The sequence below is a fragment of the Oryza glaberrima genome, chromosome 3 (genome assembly GCF_000147395.1).
Source record: "Oryza glaberrima chromosome 3, OglaRS2, whole genome shotgun sequence".
Lineage (NCBI taxonomy): Eukaryota > Viridiplantae > Streptophyta > Magnoliopsida > Poales > Poaceae > Oryza > Oryza glaberrima.
This window is the reverse complement of record NC_068328.1, coordinates 15,587,515-15,603,372: the sequence shown is the minus strand read 5'-3', so window position 1 is coordinate 15,603,372 and position 15,858 is coordinate 15,587,515. Positions and strand designations below refer to the sequence as shown.

The 15,858-nt window shown below is 40.6% G+C and overlaps 1 protein-coding gene across 2 annotated transcripts; it reads left to right on the top strand.

Moving 5' to 3' along the window:
• Positions 1-4,339: 4,339 nt before the first annotated feature.
• Positions 4,340-6,762, top strand: LOC127768308 (probable LRR receptor-like serine/threonine-protein kinase At1g74360). Of its 2 annotated transcripts, none has more exons than XM_052293858.1 (2): positions 4,340-4,431; positions 4,539-6,762. In XM_052293858.1, exon 2 carries the CDS (start codon positions 5,621-5,623, stop codon positions 6,746-6,748), a length of 1,128 nt encoding a protein of 375 aa, XP_052149818.1. In that variant the 5' UTR covers positions 4,340-4,431; positions 4,539-5,620; the 3' UTR covers positions 6,749-6,762. Both variants share the same exon structure in this region, with proteins under 2 accessions (XP_052149818.1, XP_052149820.1).
• The last annotated feature ends 9,096 nt before the right edge of the window (positions 6,763-15,858 follow it).

The following is a 15,858-nucleotide window of genomic DNA, read 5'->3' as shown; positions in this document are numbered from 1 at the left end:
ACTTTTTCTCTCTTTTTTTATTCATGGACCCTCAAAGGTTCTGGTTCCAAAATCGGTACCTTTGTTCCTCTCGTCATGTTGGATGAAGTGCTAGTTGGTTTAACCAAGCCAGCGATTGCACTGTATAGGTGTGTCCAATTTTAATATATATTAAAAAGTTAGTATAATATTATTTTAATTTAAAAGGGTAAACATAGTTTTGGATAGCTTACCTTTTATATAATACATACAATATGGGATAAATCTGTTGAATTACCATAAAAATATGCTATATATATTATTTTAAAAAATAAAATATTAAATTTTTTCTGTCATTATAAAAAGGAATTCCTTATAAAAATAAACTTTTCCATAAATAATACCTCATAAAATAAAATCATGAATCTAATAGTCTTATGTAACAAACTTATGATGTAGTCTATAAATTTATATGTTTCTTTTACGCAAATTGGTTCTTTTCATACAAAACAATTAAATAACAAAATGTGATCAAAACTAAAATTCAGGGACATAAAAGAAGTGGAGAAAACTCGGAGGAATAAAAAAGATTGGGTAAAATTTAAGAGGCTGGGAAAGAATTTTTCTTGAAAGTGAGTTATGCAAGCTGGCATTGTCCATTTCTCTCACATTCAAGTTGCACTCATAGTACCAACTGCACCTGATCCAAATCCCTATGACCCGGCCACTGAAAGAGAGCTGGGCCCAATGTCATCAAGCTCCTTTAACAAGTGGCACTGCCAGCCAGCGACCGTCTATGACCCTCAGCGTCATCGTTCTCCAAGTCCACACACTATCAGTTAGTGTAGGAGCATCACCGCTGTTCTTGAACCGGTCCACTGGGGCAGCACATTTTTTTTCTTTTTTTTAACTGTCATTCTTTTTACTTAGCATTTCATATTTGACCTATTATTCCTATTTCTATTACACTAATTGGATCCCTTATTTAGGACATGGATAATGGTGAGATGTTAGTGTCTTAGAGAAGATAGCATGTACTCCCTCCGTCATCTTTACCTTCTTTTATCCTAAAATTAGAAAGGTGGCCCGTGCAAATACGCATGCATACATCTTAAGTTGAATTAGAAACTATTTGAGAAAAATATCAATTGATTTATTCGTGCTGTGTTAAAAAATATGATTCCCAAAAACATTCTTCACCGGTATTGCTTAAATTTTCTTCCAAATTATTTGTTGTACCTATATTATATAAATTTAATTTATCACTATAAGCTTAATCATATTTAAAAGAAGAATGAATGCTTAGTTTGTTTTCGAAACATGTTTCACAATTTAAGTATAAACTAAAATCAAGGTTTTTTTATAATTGATTTATTAGGGGCTTTATTTTTTAACAAATCTTAAAACCATTATTATTTAATAGACATGTTTTATTTGTACAATCAAAGCTATCGCCCTTTATTTGGTTCGTGCATGCTTACAACATACTTAAGCACTCAAAAACTATGCAATGTTTATGGTAATAGGTATTCTAGTTTGAGTGAAAGCTAAGAACCTATTTTTCTCTAAGAATATTCTAAGTTTTTCTATACTTAGTTCACTTTTCTCCCTTTTGTATTTTTTATTTTGTTTCATACAATCTTATTTTTAAGTTCATATTTTGTGAGATGACAAAATAGTGACAGAGCGTTACACCTTATTTGTCAACCATATTCTAAAAAAATGAATATATTTTCTAATAAATAACTAATTCTAAAATATGTTAGACGGATTAGGATGGCTCAAGACTATGTTAAATACACATGCTTGTAGATCCAATTTATATTGCACAGTGTAGGAGACAACCCATATAGGATTATTTTTTTTCAAGTATGCGAAGCTCTACATAGCCTAGCAAGAACATGAATATAACTACGAAGGCATTATTATTTTGTCAATATGATTTTTTTATGATTGTTTCCATGATTATATGAATTTATAATTAAATATTAGAAATTATGTACTTGAAACCAACCTCTCTACAAATATTTTGTTTAGCTAGACTGCACTGGCCATAAATTAAGTACAATGAGATTATATAATCGTACATATGATGCTTATAGTGTCTATCCACAGTCCTCCTCTCTCCTCCACTCCTCCTCTTCCCCTCTCCCTCCTTCTCCTCCCCTTCCTCTCTCCCTCTACGTCGCGGGCGGTGGTAGGCGGCAGTGACCGGCAGGGCCGTCACGCGAGGAGGGCAGCGGCCGGCCCGGAGGGCAGCCGTGGTGGTCGCCGTGGGGATGTTTTTTTTTTCTTTTTTTCCCTCTTAATTTGTGAATAATTATTTGTTGAGGATAATTTGTTCATTCGATCTGTGATTTGAGAATGATTATGTTGTTGTGGATGATTTGAGATGATTATGTTGTTGTGGATGATTTGGGATGTCGGGAGATGATATTTCGTTGTTGGGATATCGGGTGCGAGATATGCAAAATAGAAAAAAAAATGAAAAAAAAAACTTGGTCCCGGTAATCAGGACTAAATATAGATCTTTAGTCCCGGATTCATAGTCCTGGTTTGCAACTCGGAACTAAAGGGGTTGTAAACCGGAAGTGAAGATGGGTTCTCCACCAGTGTGTAAAGACCAGAGGTAATATAAATATCTTATGATGGAAATAAAAAAAGAAGGTGAATGAGGAGAAAAAGGAGGAGTTGGGTACCTACGGTACGTGTGTATACGTATGTGGTTCACCTACATGTGAGGGAGAGGAGAGGGATTAAATTCTGTTTTTAATCTAATGGTCTAAATTAATGGATCCACCAATTTAAATGAAAATCGATGGCCAGATATTTCTAATATATTAGAACGCCATGTGAAAATTTAGGAGCGTTTATATATTAGAACGCCACGTGGCAATTTAGGAGCGTTTATAGGAATGCCATATGGCGTTACGAGAGCATTTGTAGTATGTTTAATGGACTTTTAGTAGATAATAGATAAGTTTATTTTTAAATAATCATTATATCGGCGTTTGTAAAAGTAAGAGATAATTGCATTGGAAAAGAGAAAGTAGGAAACAATTGTATATTCTAGTCCTTTGTTGTTACTCCCTCCGTCTCAAAATATAAGCATTTTTAGCTATGAATCTGGGCAACTGTGTGTCCAGATTCATAGCCAAAATTTGTTATATTTTGGAACGGAGGTAGTATATTGGTATATGTGGAATGGATGAAAAATAAACTTTTTTTGGTATGGAGGAATTAGATTTTTTTTTTCTGAAGTGGAGGAAAGAGAAAGAGGAGACAAGATGGACAGGTAGCTTAACACCATTGATATCATTTACATTGTCTATATTCTATAGTTCGTCTCTAGAATTAAATCATTAATTAATCTATTTGGAATAAACAAAACAAACGATATGTTGGATGTATTATCTATGTCCTCTAAACATGACGTGAAAAGATTACATAAACAGCGGTTGTTTAAAGTACTCTATTGGGTTTCTAAAATCTGCTAACAAGTTCATCATACCATGATAATAGTTATCAAGGCAAATTTACACAACATTTTTTTATTTAGTTTATTTTTAAATTAAGCTTTTGATTATTGATGTTAAAGTTTTAAAATTCTGAGTAAATATTTATGTTATCAAATATTTGATAGGAGGGAATACTTTTATAGAGGATATACCACGTATTTGTTGTTCGATCGTTCACTACAGGAGAAAAATCACTATTTTCGTCCAAAAAACACTACCCCATAAATTTTTTTTCTAGACCAACCACTACTCTATATTTGGCATTAGCTGTGGATCATGCATACAATATCATTAGATTTATATTTTGAAACTACTTTTACATAATGCTAATTTTATAGTTGCTGATAATATATTATAAAATAAATTAATGATCAAAGTATAATGTTAGAGATAGACTATGCAAAAAAAACTTAAACCACTCGTACTTGGGGATGGAGCTCTACCATAAGTTAATGGATCTGATGGAAATCTGACAAAAAAGAACACAAATTAAGCAAACTTTTGTGCATCGTCAATTATTTAGATATATGAAATAACTTTTATAGGTTTAGATAAAAAGTTGTTTGAAAAATGGAGTGGATAGTTATCTGGAGAGATTCATTTCTATCTTTGATATAAGAGTGATCTAATAACTGTAGTGCAAACTGAAAGATTAATGTTAAATGAATGTGGAAAAAAGGGTGATAATGGCAAAATGCGATACTCTACAACAGACGGGTTGACTGGTTCCATGATCTCTAAGAAACAAAATTATGAAAAGGACTAAATCACTTGACTAATACAACACACACACGCCGTCGATAGTGCTATTCTTCTGGTCGATAAAAGCTGTACAAGCTTGCAAATGGGTATTCCATAGCAATCCTATTCCCAGTGCAAACTAGCTACACTCGTCCTTGAGCCATGCCCCTTTTTCATCAGATCCTTAAAACATTCTTCCATGCACTTATCATTGGTATGTTCCTGCACTCAACTCTAAAACACTTCAAGCATGATTATCTAGTTATTTCTTCTTCTTGTTCTTGATATCTTCTGAGTTTAGTTGCTGTGTTTCTTCAACAGCTGAGGTAATTCTTGGACAGAGTGATAGGGAAGTTCTTCTTGAGCTCAAGAACTTTTTACAGTTTCAGAACCCGATAAACCATGGTGGGTATAACAGTTGGCCAGAGTCAGGGACCTCACCATGCCATTGGCAAGGTGTTGGTTGTGATGCCTCTGGCAGGGTTAATTTTCTCGATCTTTCAAACTCAAATATATCTGGTCCAGCCTTCCAAAACCTGTCACGCCTCAGTGGGCTCACACACTTGGACCTCTCAGCAAACAGCATCACTGGGGAGCTGCATGATGATCTCAAGAATTGCCTGCATCTCCAGTACCTAAACTTATCTTACAATCTCATCAGTGGTATTCTCGACGTCTCCAGCCTCGCCAACCTGCAGACACTAGATGTGTCCCAAAATCGGTTCGAAGGCGGCATTAGCGCAAACTTCCCAGCAATCTGCCGCAACCTAAGTGCTATCAACTTGTCCAGCAATAACCTGACAGGAAGTATAAGTGGATTGTTCAACAACTGCTTGAAGCTCCAGGATGTTGATCTCAGCTGGAACAGCTTCACTGGCAACGTCTGGAATGGAATTGCAAGGCTTAGACAGTTCAAGGCTGGAAAGAACAACTTCGCTGGGAGCATCTCTTCAAGAACTTTTTCCACGGGGTGCAAGCTCCAGTTACTAGATCTCTCCAGTAATCATTTCTATGGCAATTTCCCGAGTTCAATCGCAAATTGCGCCGGTTTGACATACCTGTCGATATGGGACAATCACTTCAATGGATCTATACCACCAGGAATTGGCTCAATCCATGGGCTTGAGGAACTCGTTCTCACGAGCAACCACTTCGATCGTGAGATACCACTTGAGCTGATGAACTGCACCAGCTTGAAATATTTGGACATCAGTGACAACAACTTTGGAGGGGAGGTGCAATAAGTTCTTGGAAAATTGACAAGCCTGACAAATCTTGTGCTACAAGAGAATAATTACAGTGGAGGCATTGTCTCCTCTGGTATACTAGGGTTGCCAAAGTTGGCCCTCCTTGACCTCAGCTTTAACAATTTCAATGGCAAGTTGCCTACTGAGATCGCTAGTATGGGTAGCATCAAGGCCCTGATGCTCGCGGAGAATAACTTCTCTGGTACAATCCCTCCATCATATGGTCAGCTTGTGAATCTCCAAGCATTGGACTTGTCATACAATAGCCTCTCCGGTGAGATTCCACCAAGCATCGGTAATTTGACATCGCTTCTCTTGTTGATGCTTGCTGGGAATCAACTTTCAGGAGAAATCCCTAGGGAGATTGGAAACTGCACTAGCCTTCTTTGGCTCAACCTTGTCGGAAACCGGCTATCTGGACAGATCCCACCAGAGATGGCAGGAATGGGGAGGAACCCCAGCTCAACCTTTGCCAAGAATCAGAAGAACCCTTCACTGATGAAATCTGTCACCAGCAAATGCCTTGCTGTATACCGTTGGGTCCCATCAAGTTACCCAGAGTTTGACTATGTCCAATCGATGATGTTCTCACACAAGAACTGCCGCACCATATGGAACCGACTGTTGATGGGGTATGACATACTTCCAGCATCTTCTCCATTACGAACAGCATTAGGGTATGTTCAGTTGTCAGGTAATCTGCTGTCTGGGCAGATACCCTCTGCAATCGGTGCCATGAAGAACATCAGCTTGCTCCTTCTCGATGGCAACCGCCTCTCTGGGCACCTACCATCAGAGATTGGCTCTCTTCAACTGGTTTCTTTGAATGCATCGAACAATTCTATTTCGGGTGAGATTCCGTTCGAGATAGGCAATTTGGGTTCCATTGAGAGCCTCGATTTGTCATGCAATAATTTCTCTGGCTCACTACCGTCGAGCCTTGAAAAGCTCTCTAAACTGAGTCAATTCAACGTGTCATACAATCCTCTTCTCACGGGCGAGGTTCCAAGCAGTTGTCAGCTCTCCACTTTCAGTGAGCTATCTTTTCTTGGTGATCCACTACTGTCATGGCGTTCAGCTGCAGGTCATCCTCGTCCTAAAAATGGCACTGGGTTCTTCTTTAATGGCACTGAGTATCCTACAAAAGAAGATAGCAGTGTGTCAGTAATTGCATTTCTTGTCTTCTTCTCTGTTACCTTTGTAATTAGAGAACTTCAGATCATTATCTTTTTGTACAACATTATTATGTATAAACTCACCGACCATAGGACGCCTTTGCAGTAGAAATTATAGCTACATGTTACACCTTATAAAAATAAATGCGTATTACCATGGAATTACATCTGCGTCTCTTTCTCTATTATTGCAAATCATCTATGGCTTTCTAGTTCACTTCAATTATGACCTTGAAACAAACTTCTAGTACATTGCAGTTGGCAGATGTACAAAAATCAAACAGAAGCAATAAATGATGACATGAGAGAAGGATCGTAAGGACAAAAAAGAAGTATAACACCCAATTAGCACTACCATCAGATTACTGCAACTGGGAGCATATATATATATAATCTCTGCCTTGCCATTACAGAAATTCTCACACAGTTCATGAAAAATGCAAACATGTAAGAGCATATGGGATAATAGAGACTGCGCGTAGCGCAGATGGCATGGTGCAGCCGTTGTGCTCTCCGCGACCCGCGTTCGACTCCGGCCGGACGCGCTCACCCTCTTTCTTAATAAATTTGACATTGGGTCCTTCCCCAGTGTCCAGCGTTTTATGGGATAATAGGAGTAAGAGCAGTCACAGGTGGGTGATGGCCCTGGTCGCTGTTTGCACGGCAGAAATCATCCAGAAGGATCATAAAAAGAAAAGGTTGAAGTCAAAACAAATAGAAGGTAGATTTAAAAATACAGCAATCTGAACATTGAGTATTAACCTTTTCTAGCTGAACTTTATAGTGACGTACTAGTGAATTATTAAAAAATAATGCAGCTCACTATACAATTCACAAGAAAAGAAAATGTCACAGCATTCACCAATCACATATACCTAGCCATATTAGCATTTCATCGAACATATCGAGAATCTGAAAAAATTCAAGAACTAGAGCACAAGATACAGAGAAGAGAGGAGAGCAGCATTGCTTGCCTGTTACTAACAAAATACTTCACTGCTGCTCAGTGACATGTATCAACTAAATCCCCAGCATTTCAACTAGTAGGAAATTGAATAGAGAACAACTATCAATCGGCATTCGAAGCAACCTTTCCAAACAACAAGTCAGAAATGGGGCGGTAATTCACCTTGTTCTTTTCCCCCAAATCACAGCGAACATACTACTCTGAACAAGAATGTGGAGGGCACTAGTTGCCAGGAACAAAATAAGGAAAGCACATGCATAAACAGAAGCTCACCGGTTGAGGCTATCGGCAAGGTGGCAGCGGATGGAAGAAGTTGTCCAGTGGCGGTCGTAGACTGAAATCACACATAGTAATGAACTTAGCAGGGTATAGACTATAGAGATGCTTCCATGGGAAGAAATTGGACTGGAACTTACCAAGGTGAAAGTTCCCAAATCAAGTGCACCGACGGGTTTGGTCGGCACGAAGAAGAGCAGGCAGCAGCAAGTTCTACCATGGAGGACGAGGAAAACGGATTAAGGTGGGGGGAGAAACACATGGTGAGGCTGCTTAGATATCAAGATACTCACCAGGGATAAAGTTTAGCACTTGCTAGATCATAGTGGCGTTGGAGGACAGGACGACACTGCGGTAGTGCTCGGCGTTAACTAATCGCAAAAACGGAATCAGTGGGTGAAGGGACGAGAGGTTACATGGTAGGAACTAGATTAAGCAACTGGTTGGTAGCTAGCTTCTGAGAATTTGGAAAAGTTGGGTTTCCCAGCTTCTAGCTTCTAACTGGACTAGTTCATTTTCTAGATTTTACTACAGCTTCTCAGAATTTAAACTAAAAGCTAGACTGTTTAGGGGAGCTTCTGATTCTGGGAGAAGCTACAGTAGCTGAAAGCTCCCCAAACAGACCCATAGCTTTGGTCATTGGAGGTCAGGGAGGCTTGAGGAGAGGAGGAGACGCGGCTTAAGGTGAGGGAGGGCGAGAGACAGATTGGTCTACTGCCTAGCGTGTGTATAGGGCGATTGGATGGCGCGACAGAGCGCTATGATGGCACGACAGGGCATTGGGGAGGAGCTGCGATGTGGCATAGGGTCGCCAGGGTGGTCAGCTGGGACGCGGCTGGGCTAAGAAGTGCGGTCGCACGCAAGGGCTAGCTATAGATGGTCGAATGGGCAACCCGGCCTTGCATGGCCCGAGATCGGTCGGGCCGACACAGCTCGCTCAATGGCCTGGCCGGGCCGTACCAGCCCACGTGCTCCACCTACGGCCCAGGCACGACAACCTATCGTGCTTTCTTTGATACAAGTCTATTTCGCCTCTCTCCTCTTTGATACATAGCTAAATAAGTCTATTTTCTGTCCCTCCTCTTTGGGCCGTGTCTTATATATGGCTAAAGTAAGTCTATTTTTCCTCACTCTTCTTGGGGTCTTGCCATACATATGGCTGAAAATAAGTCTTATTCGTCTCCTTGAACATAGTGCCGTGCCGTGCTGGCCCACCGTGACAACTGCCAAGGTAGTGGCCCAGGCACAACCCAACTGTCGGGCTAGGCCAGCACGGGCCCGACACCAGTCAGGTTGTGCCAAAGCACAGTGCCATGGGCCGGGCCACGGGCCATATGGCCATCTACAGGGCTATCCTGCCTCACACGGCATGAAACGACTCGCATTTGGCTAGGCTGTGGGGACCGAATTGGAGGTTGGGACCAACATAAAGAATATGTCACACAGAGTTGCCTACCTTGCCAAGTAAATATATTGGATCAACATGTCATGAAATAAGAGAAAACGAGAGGAAGAGAGAAGGGATCCCTGTTGGGTGAACAGTGCTCTAAATTTTCCAATTTCAACATAGGGTTTGACTAGATGGTTAGATGGGCAAACGTGCTTCAATCCGAATGTAACTTGGAGGCAAGGCTGTTAGTAATGTATGGAATTTTTAGGAATTTATCCAAAACTTTTGGAGAAGATTGAAAACTGAGAATCGGTTAGGGCGGTGGGAGCCTTTTAGAGCGATTGTACAAATATTAATCTGCTCGACTGAGATTTTCATGCACGACAAGCTCTACAATGCACATGAAAAAAAAGTTTTTGTGCACCAAAGAACAAAAGTGGGCTGCTACAAATAGCGTCGCCACGCAAGCATCTCTGGTGACCATTGAACCCCACGCCCCTGCGGACGCGTTGCAATTGCGCATTGGTTTGGCCAAGCGCGACCAATTTGACATCCCGGTGATATTTGCGGTAGCCGCCATCGTCCTCCTCCAGACGAACCCGCGCCGCTCATCCTCTTCCTCGTTCCCCTCTCTAGTCGTTGGTGTTGCCTGCTCGCTCCATCACACCGCCGTTCGCCGGAACACACCGCTTACCGCTGGTCACCGCGTGCCGCTCGTCACCGGCTGCCTCTCCCTCAACCCGAGAGCCGTGGAGTGTGGAGGCATGGAGAGAGAGAGAGAGAAATGGTTAGAGAGGGATAGAACGGAAAAAGTTTGGGCCGCTGAAATGTGGGGCTCACGTGGGTTTCATATTGAGTTAGCTGTCACATCAGCCAAAACCGGAGACTATATTGGTTGGGACATAAACTATAGTGGTATTATAAGTTGAAGGACATGTTATATTTGGTACCGTCTGTATCGTTGTTTAAGGACAAATTTCGAAGTGGATGTCAATGGACCTAGAGTGAACTTACTCCGTGCAGGTATATGGTTTTGGGCCTCCTTTGCCTACGCTCCGCTCATCCTTTAAACTTACCGGCTCCTTTAAAATACCGACCTACAAACGAGGCGGCCACAAATTCGGTAGCTGCAAGTGGCTGTTGCCTTCAAAACTCCGATGCCCGCCACCACAGGAAGCCACTCCCGCCGGTGGCGGAGGACGGAAAAAAAATAGGTGTGGCGGTGTGGCCCATGGACTAGCGCGAGAATTAGAACAGAACAAGAAAGGAAAAATAAATATCTCAATGCAACATACTATATGACGCAACACTATCCCATGATCCCATCATGACACAATCTCAAGCATGGCAACAAGCATTAGTTATAAGTTCACAATTTATCATCTATTTGCCAAGAGTGTAAATAGAAGAGGCACTGAAAAATACCTCAAGATTCCAGCTGTCAGCAATACATCACATATAAGAACTAGTAGTGAGGATAGATAGACATGTAAAACCTGCAAAACAAATAGCAAAGATTGATTAGTATACTTGCATAGTACTTTCCCAGTTTCATGTTATAAGATTTTCTAGGATAGATAGATACATGTGTGCCTAGATTTATTAACATCTATATGAACGTGGGCAATGCTAGAAAGTCTTGTAACGTGAAACGGAGGTAGTATATACTTGAGATTGATAAGATAAAGAGCAATGAGTGGAATAAAATGTGAAAGCATGTTAAATATGTGATCCGAATTTTGGGCCCACAATATATTCGGATTAGTTTCCTAGTAGGAGTCCTATTAGGTGTCTTTCTTTTATCCCCTATATATACTCTTGTAAGCCGTACGGGAAGGGGTGACGTTCCCATTGTGATTCCCCTACGTTTGTAATCATCTCCTCTATAGTGATCATTGCCGGTCGGCGCCCGTGGTTTTTTCCCGCAAGGGTTTTCCACGTAAAAATTCGTGTCTCCGTTGTGCATCTATTTACATAACAAGTGGTATCAGAGCTTTGAAGATCGATCTACTGCAGTCCCAGCCACCGGCGATTTTTTCCGATCGAAGAAATCGATCAAATCGGCGGTACGCGTCGTCGTGTTCGTCGTTCCGTCGAAATTCTGTTTGGCGAAATCCAATCCAAAGCGGAGTCACCGTCAACTCTGAGTCGACGTCGTCCTTCCTGCCGCGCGCGTGTTAGAGGAGCAGCGCAGGCGCAGCAGAAGCCATCGGCAGCAAGCAGCCGAGCGGCACAGGAAAATCCATCCATCACAAAGCGCACGCATACCGAGGGAAATTAGGGCAGCAGCCGCCTGTTGGCCCTGTTCACGTGAAGTCCAAACTCACGGTGAATTTCTACGCGCACACAGCCAATCTACCAGGAGATTTACAGTACTTCGCTTGGTGCACACAGGAGGTGTACCATAGTTCGTGTTTTTTGCTAGTTTACCCTAATTTCTTACTAGCAAATTCAGGATTAATTCCCATGGCGAGTTTGAAGTATGATCTACCGCTCCTGGACCGAGACACAAGATTCTCATTTTGGCAAGTGAAGATGCGAGCCGTTCTTGCACAACAAGACCTCGATGATGCGCTTTCTGGATTTGATAAGAGGACACAGGATTGGTCTGTTAATGAGAAGAAAAGGGATCGTAAGGCTATGTCATATATTCATCTTCATCTATCTAACAATATTTTGCAGGAGGTGCTTAAGGAGGAGACAGCCGCTGGGCTGTGGTTGAAGCTGGAACAGATATGCATGACTAAGGATCTGACCAGTAAGATGCACCTGAAGCAAAAATTATTTTTGCACAAGTTGCAAGATGATGGGTCTGTAATGGACCATCTCTCCGCTTTCAAGGAAATTGTTGCTGACATTGAGTCTATAGAGGTAAAGTATGATGAAGAGGATTTAGGCCTTATTTTATTGTGTTCATTGCTTAGCTCATATGCAAACTTCAGGGATACTATTCTTTATAGTCGTGATACTCTAACTTTGAAAGAAGTTTATGATGCTTTGCATACCAAAGAAAAGATGAAGAAGATGGTACCCTCTGAAGGTTCAAATTCACAAGCAGAAGGCTTGGTTGTTCGGGGCAGGCAACAGGAGAAGAACACAAAGAACCAAACAAGAGATAAAAGTTCAAGTAGCTACCGTGGGAGATCAAAGTCCAGAGGCAGGTATAAGTCATGCAAATACTGCAAGAGAGATGGATATGATATCTCTGAGTGTTGGAAGCTACAGGATAAAGACAAGAGAACCGGAAAAAATATACCAAAAGGTAGAAAGAAGAGGAAGGTAAAGCCGCAGTTGTTACTGATGAGAAGTCTGATGCAGAATTGCTTGTTGCTTATGCTGGTTGTGCACAAACTAGTGACCAATGGATTCTTGATACTGCATGCACCTATCACATGTGCCCGAATAGGGATTGGTTTGCCACCTATGAAGCTTTGCAAGGTGGTACTATTTTGATGGGTGATGATACACCATGCGAGGTTGCAGGTATTGGAACAGTTCAGATCAAGATGTTTGATGGCTGTATCAGAACATTGTCAGATGTGCGGCATATTCCAAATTTTAAGAGAAGTCTCATCTTTTTATGTACTCTTGATCGTAAAGGGTACAAATATTCCGGTGGAGACGGAATTTTGAAGGTAACTAAAGGCTCTCTTGTTGTGATGAAAGCTGATATTAAATCTGCCAACCTGTACCATCTGCGAGGTACAACTATATTAGGTAATGTTGCTGCAGTTTCTGATTCATTCTCGAATTCCGATGCTACTAATCTTTGGCATATGCGTCTTGGGCATATGAGTGAAATTGGTTTGGCAGAATTGAGCAAGCGAGGATTGCTAGATGGACAAAGTATCAGGAAGCTCAAATTTTGTGAGCATTGCATCTTTGGCAAGCATAAGAGGGTGAAGTTCAACACATCTACACATACTACTGAAGGTATTCTTGATTATGTGCATTCTGATTTATGGGGGCCTGCTCGTAAGACATCTTTTGGAGGTGCTCGTTACATGATGACTATCGTTGATGATTCTTCGCGAAAAGTTTGGCCTTATTTCTTGAAACACAAATATCAAGCTTTTGATGTGTTTAAAGAGTGGAAAACTATGGTTGAAAGACAAACTGAAAGAAAGGTGAAAATCCTTCGTACTGACAATGGGATGGAGTTCTGTTCTAAGATATTTAAATCATATTGCAAGACTGAAGGCATTGTGCGTCACTACACCGTTCCTCACACACCTCAACAAAACGGCGTAGCTGAGCGTATGAACAGGACAATTATATCAAAGGCCCGTTGTATGTTGTCTAATGCAGGTTTGCCTAAACAGTTTTGGGCGGAAGCTGTTTCCACTGCTTGTTATCTTATCAATCGATCACCCAGTTATGTCATTGATAAGAAGACTCCAATTGAGGTATGGTCTGGTTCCCCAGCAAATTATTCAGACTTCAGAGTATTTGGTTGTACTGCTTATGCTCATGTTGATAATGGTAAATTGGAGCCTAGAGCTATTAAGTGCATTTTTCTTGGTTATCCGTATGGTGTGAAAGGCTATAAGTTATGGTGTCCTGAAACCAAAAAGGTTGTGATTAGTAGAAATGTTGTCTTCCATGAATCAGTTATGTTACATGACAAACTTTCTACTAATGTTCCTGTTGAGAGTCAGGAGAAAGTAAGTGTGCAGGTGGAGCACTTGATCAGTTCAGGGCATGCACCAGAAAAAGAAAATGTTGCTATTAACCAAGATGCACCTGTTATTGAAGATTCAGATTCTTCTAATGTTCATCAGTCTCCAAAACGTTCTATTGCAAAAGATAAGCCCAAAAGAAATATTAAACCTCCTCGAAGATATATTGAAGAAGCGAACATAGTTGCTTATGCTTTGAGTGTGGCAGAAGAAATTGAAGGTAATGCCGAACCTTCTACATATTCTGAGGCTATTGTTTCTGATGATTGCAATAGATGGATAACTGCTATGCATGATGAGATGGAGTCACTTGAAAAGAATCATACTTGGGAATTGGTGAAGTTGCCAAAGGAGAAGAAACCTATCCGTTGCAAGTGGATCTTCAAAAGAAAGGAAGGTATGTCTCCAAGTGATGAGGCAAGGTACAAAGCAAGGTTAGTTGCTAAAGGTTATAGCCAGATTCCAGGTATTGATTTCAATGATGTCTTTTCCCCTGTTGTGAAGTATAGTTCAATTCACACTTTACTTAGTATTGTTGCAATGCATGATTATGAACTAGAGCAAATGGATGTTAAGACTGCATTTTTACATGGGGAGTTAGAAGAGGACATTTATATGGAACAACCTGAAGGTTTTGTTGTTCCTGGAAAAGAGAACCTAGCCTGTAGGTTGAAGAAATCTCTTTATGGGTTGAAGCAGTCACCTAGACAGTGGTATAAGAGATTTGACTTTTTCATGCTTTCTCAGAAGTTTAGAAGATCCAATTATGATAGCTGTGTTTATCTTAAAGTTGTTGATGGTTCAGCTATATATTTGCTTCTTTATGTCGATGATATGTTGATTGCTGCAAAAGACAAATCAGAGATAGCAAAGTTGAAAGCACAATTGAGTAGTGAATTTGAGATGAAGGATTTGGGTGCAGCGAAAAAAATTCTCGGTATGGAAATTACTAGACAAAGACATTCTGGCAAGTTATATCTTAGTCAGAAAGGTTATATTGAAAAAGTTCTTCGTCGTTTCAATATGCATGATGCAAAACCAGTGAGTACTCCTTTAGCTGCACATTTCAGATTATCTTCAGATTTATGTCCACAGTCAGATTATGATATTGAGTACATATCTAGAGTTCCTTATTCAGGTGCAGTTGGTTCACTTATGTATGCCATGGTATGTTCTCGTCCTGACTTATCACATGCATTAAGTGTTGTCAGTAGATACATGGCTAATCCTGGCAAAGAGCATTGGAAAGCTGTTCAATGGATTTTCAGATACCTACGTGGTACATCTAGTGCTTGTTTGCAGTTTGGGAGATCTAGAGATGGACTTGTTGGTTATGTGGATTCAGATTTTGCTGGAGATTTGGATAGGAGAAGATTGCTCACAGGTTATGTTTTCACTATTGGAGGATGTGCTGTTAGTTGGAAGGCAAGTTTACAAGCAACTGTTGCCTTATCTACTACTGAAGCAGAGTACATGGCTATTTCTGAAGCTTGTAAAGAAGCTATTTGGCTTAGAGGTTTGTACACTGAACTTTGAGGAGTTACGTCTTGCATTAATATATTTTGTGATAGTCAAAGTGCAATATGCCTTACAAAGGATCAGATGTTCCATGAGAGAACAAAGCACATTGATGTGAGATATCACTTTATTTGAGGTGTGATTGCCGAAGGTGATGTCAAGGTATGTAAGATAAGTACTCATGATAACCCAGCTAATATGATGACAAAGCCAATTCCTGCTACTAAATTTGAGCTTTGCTCAAGCTTGGTTGGTGTTACAGTATAGTCCTAGAGACTATTTGGCGCGCGGTGATTTTACCTACATGAGGTATTTTTTGGTGATTGATGTTTTTATGCTACAAGAGGAAATTCGTCTCAAGGTGGAGATTGTTAAATATGTGATCCGAA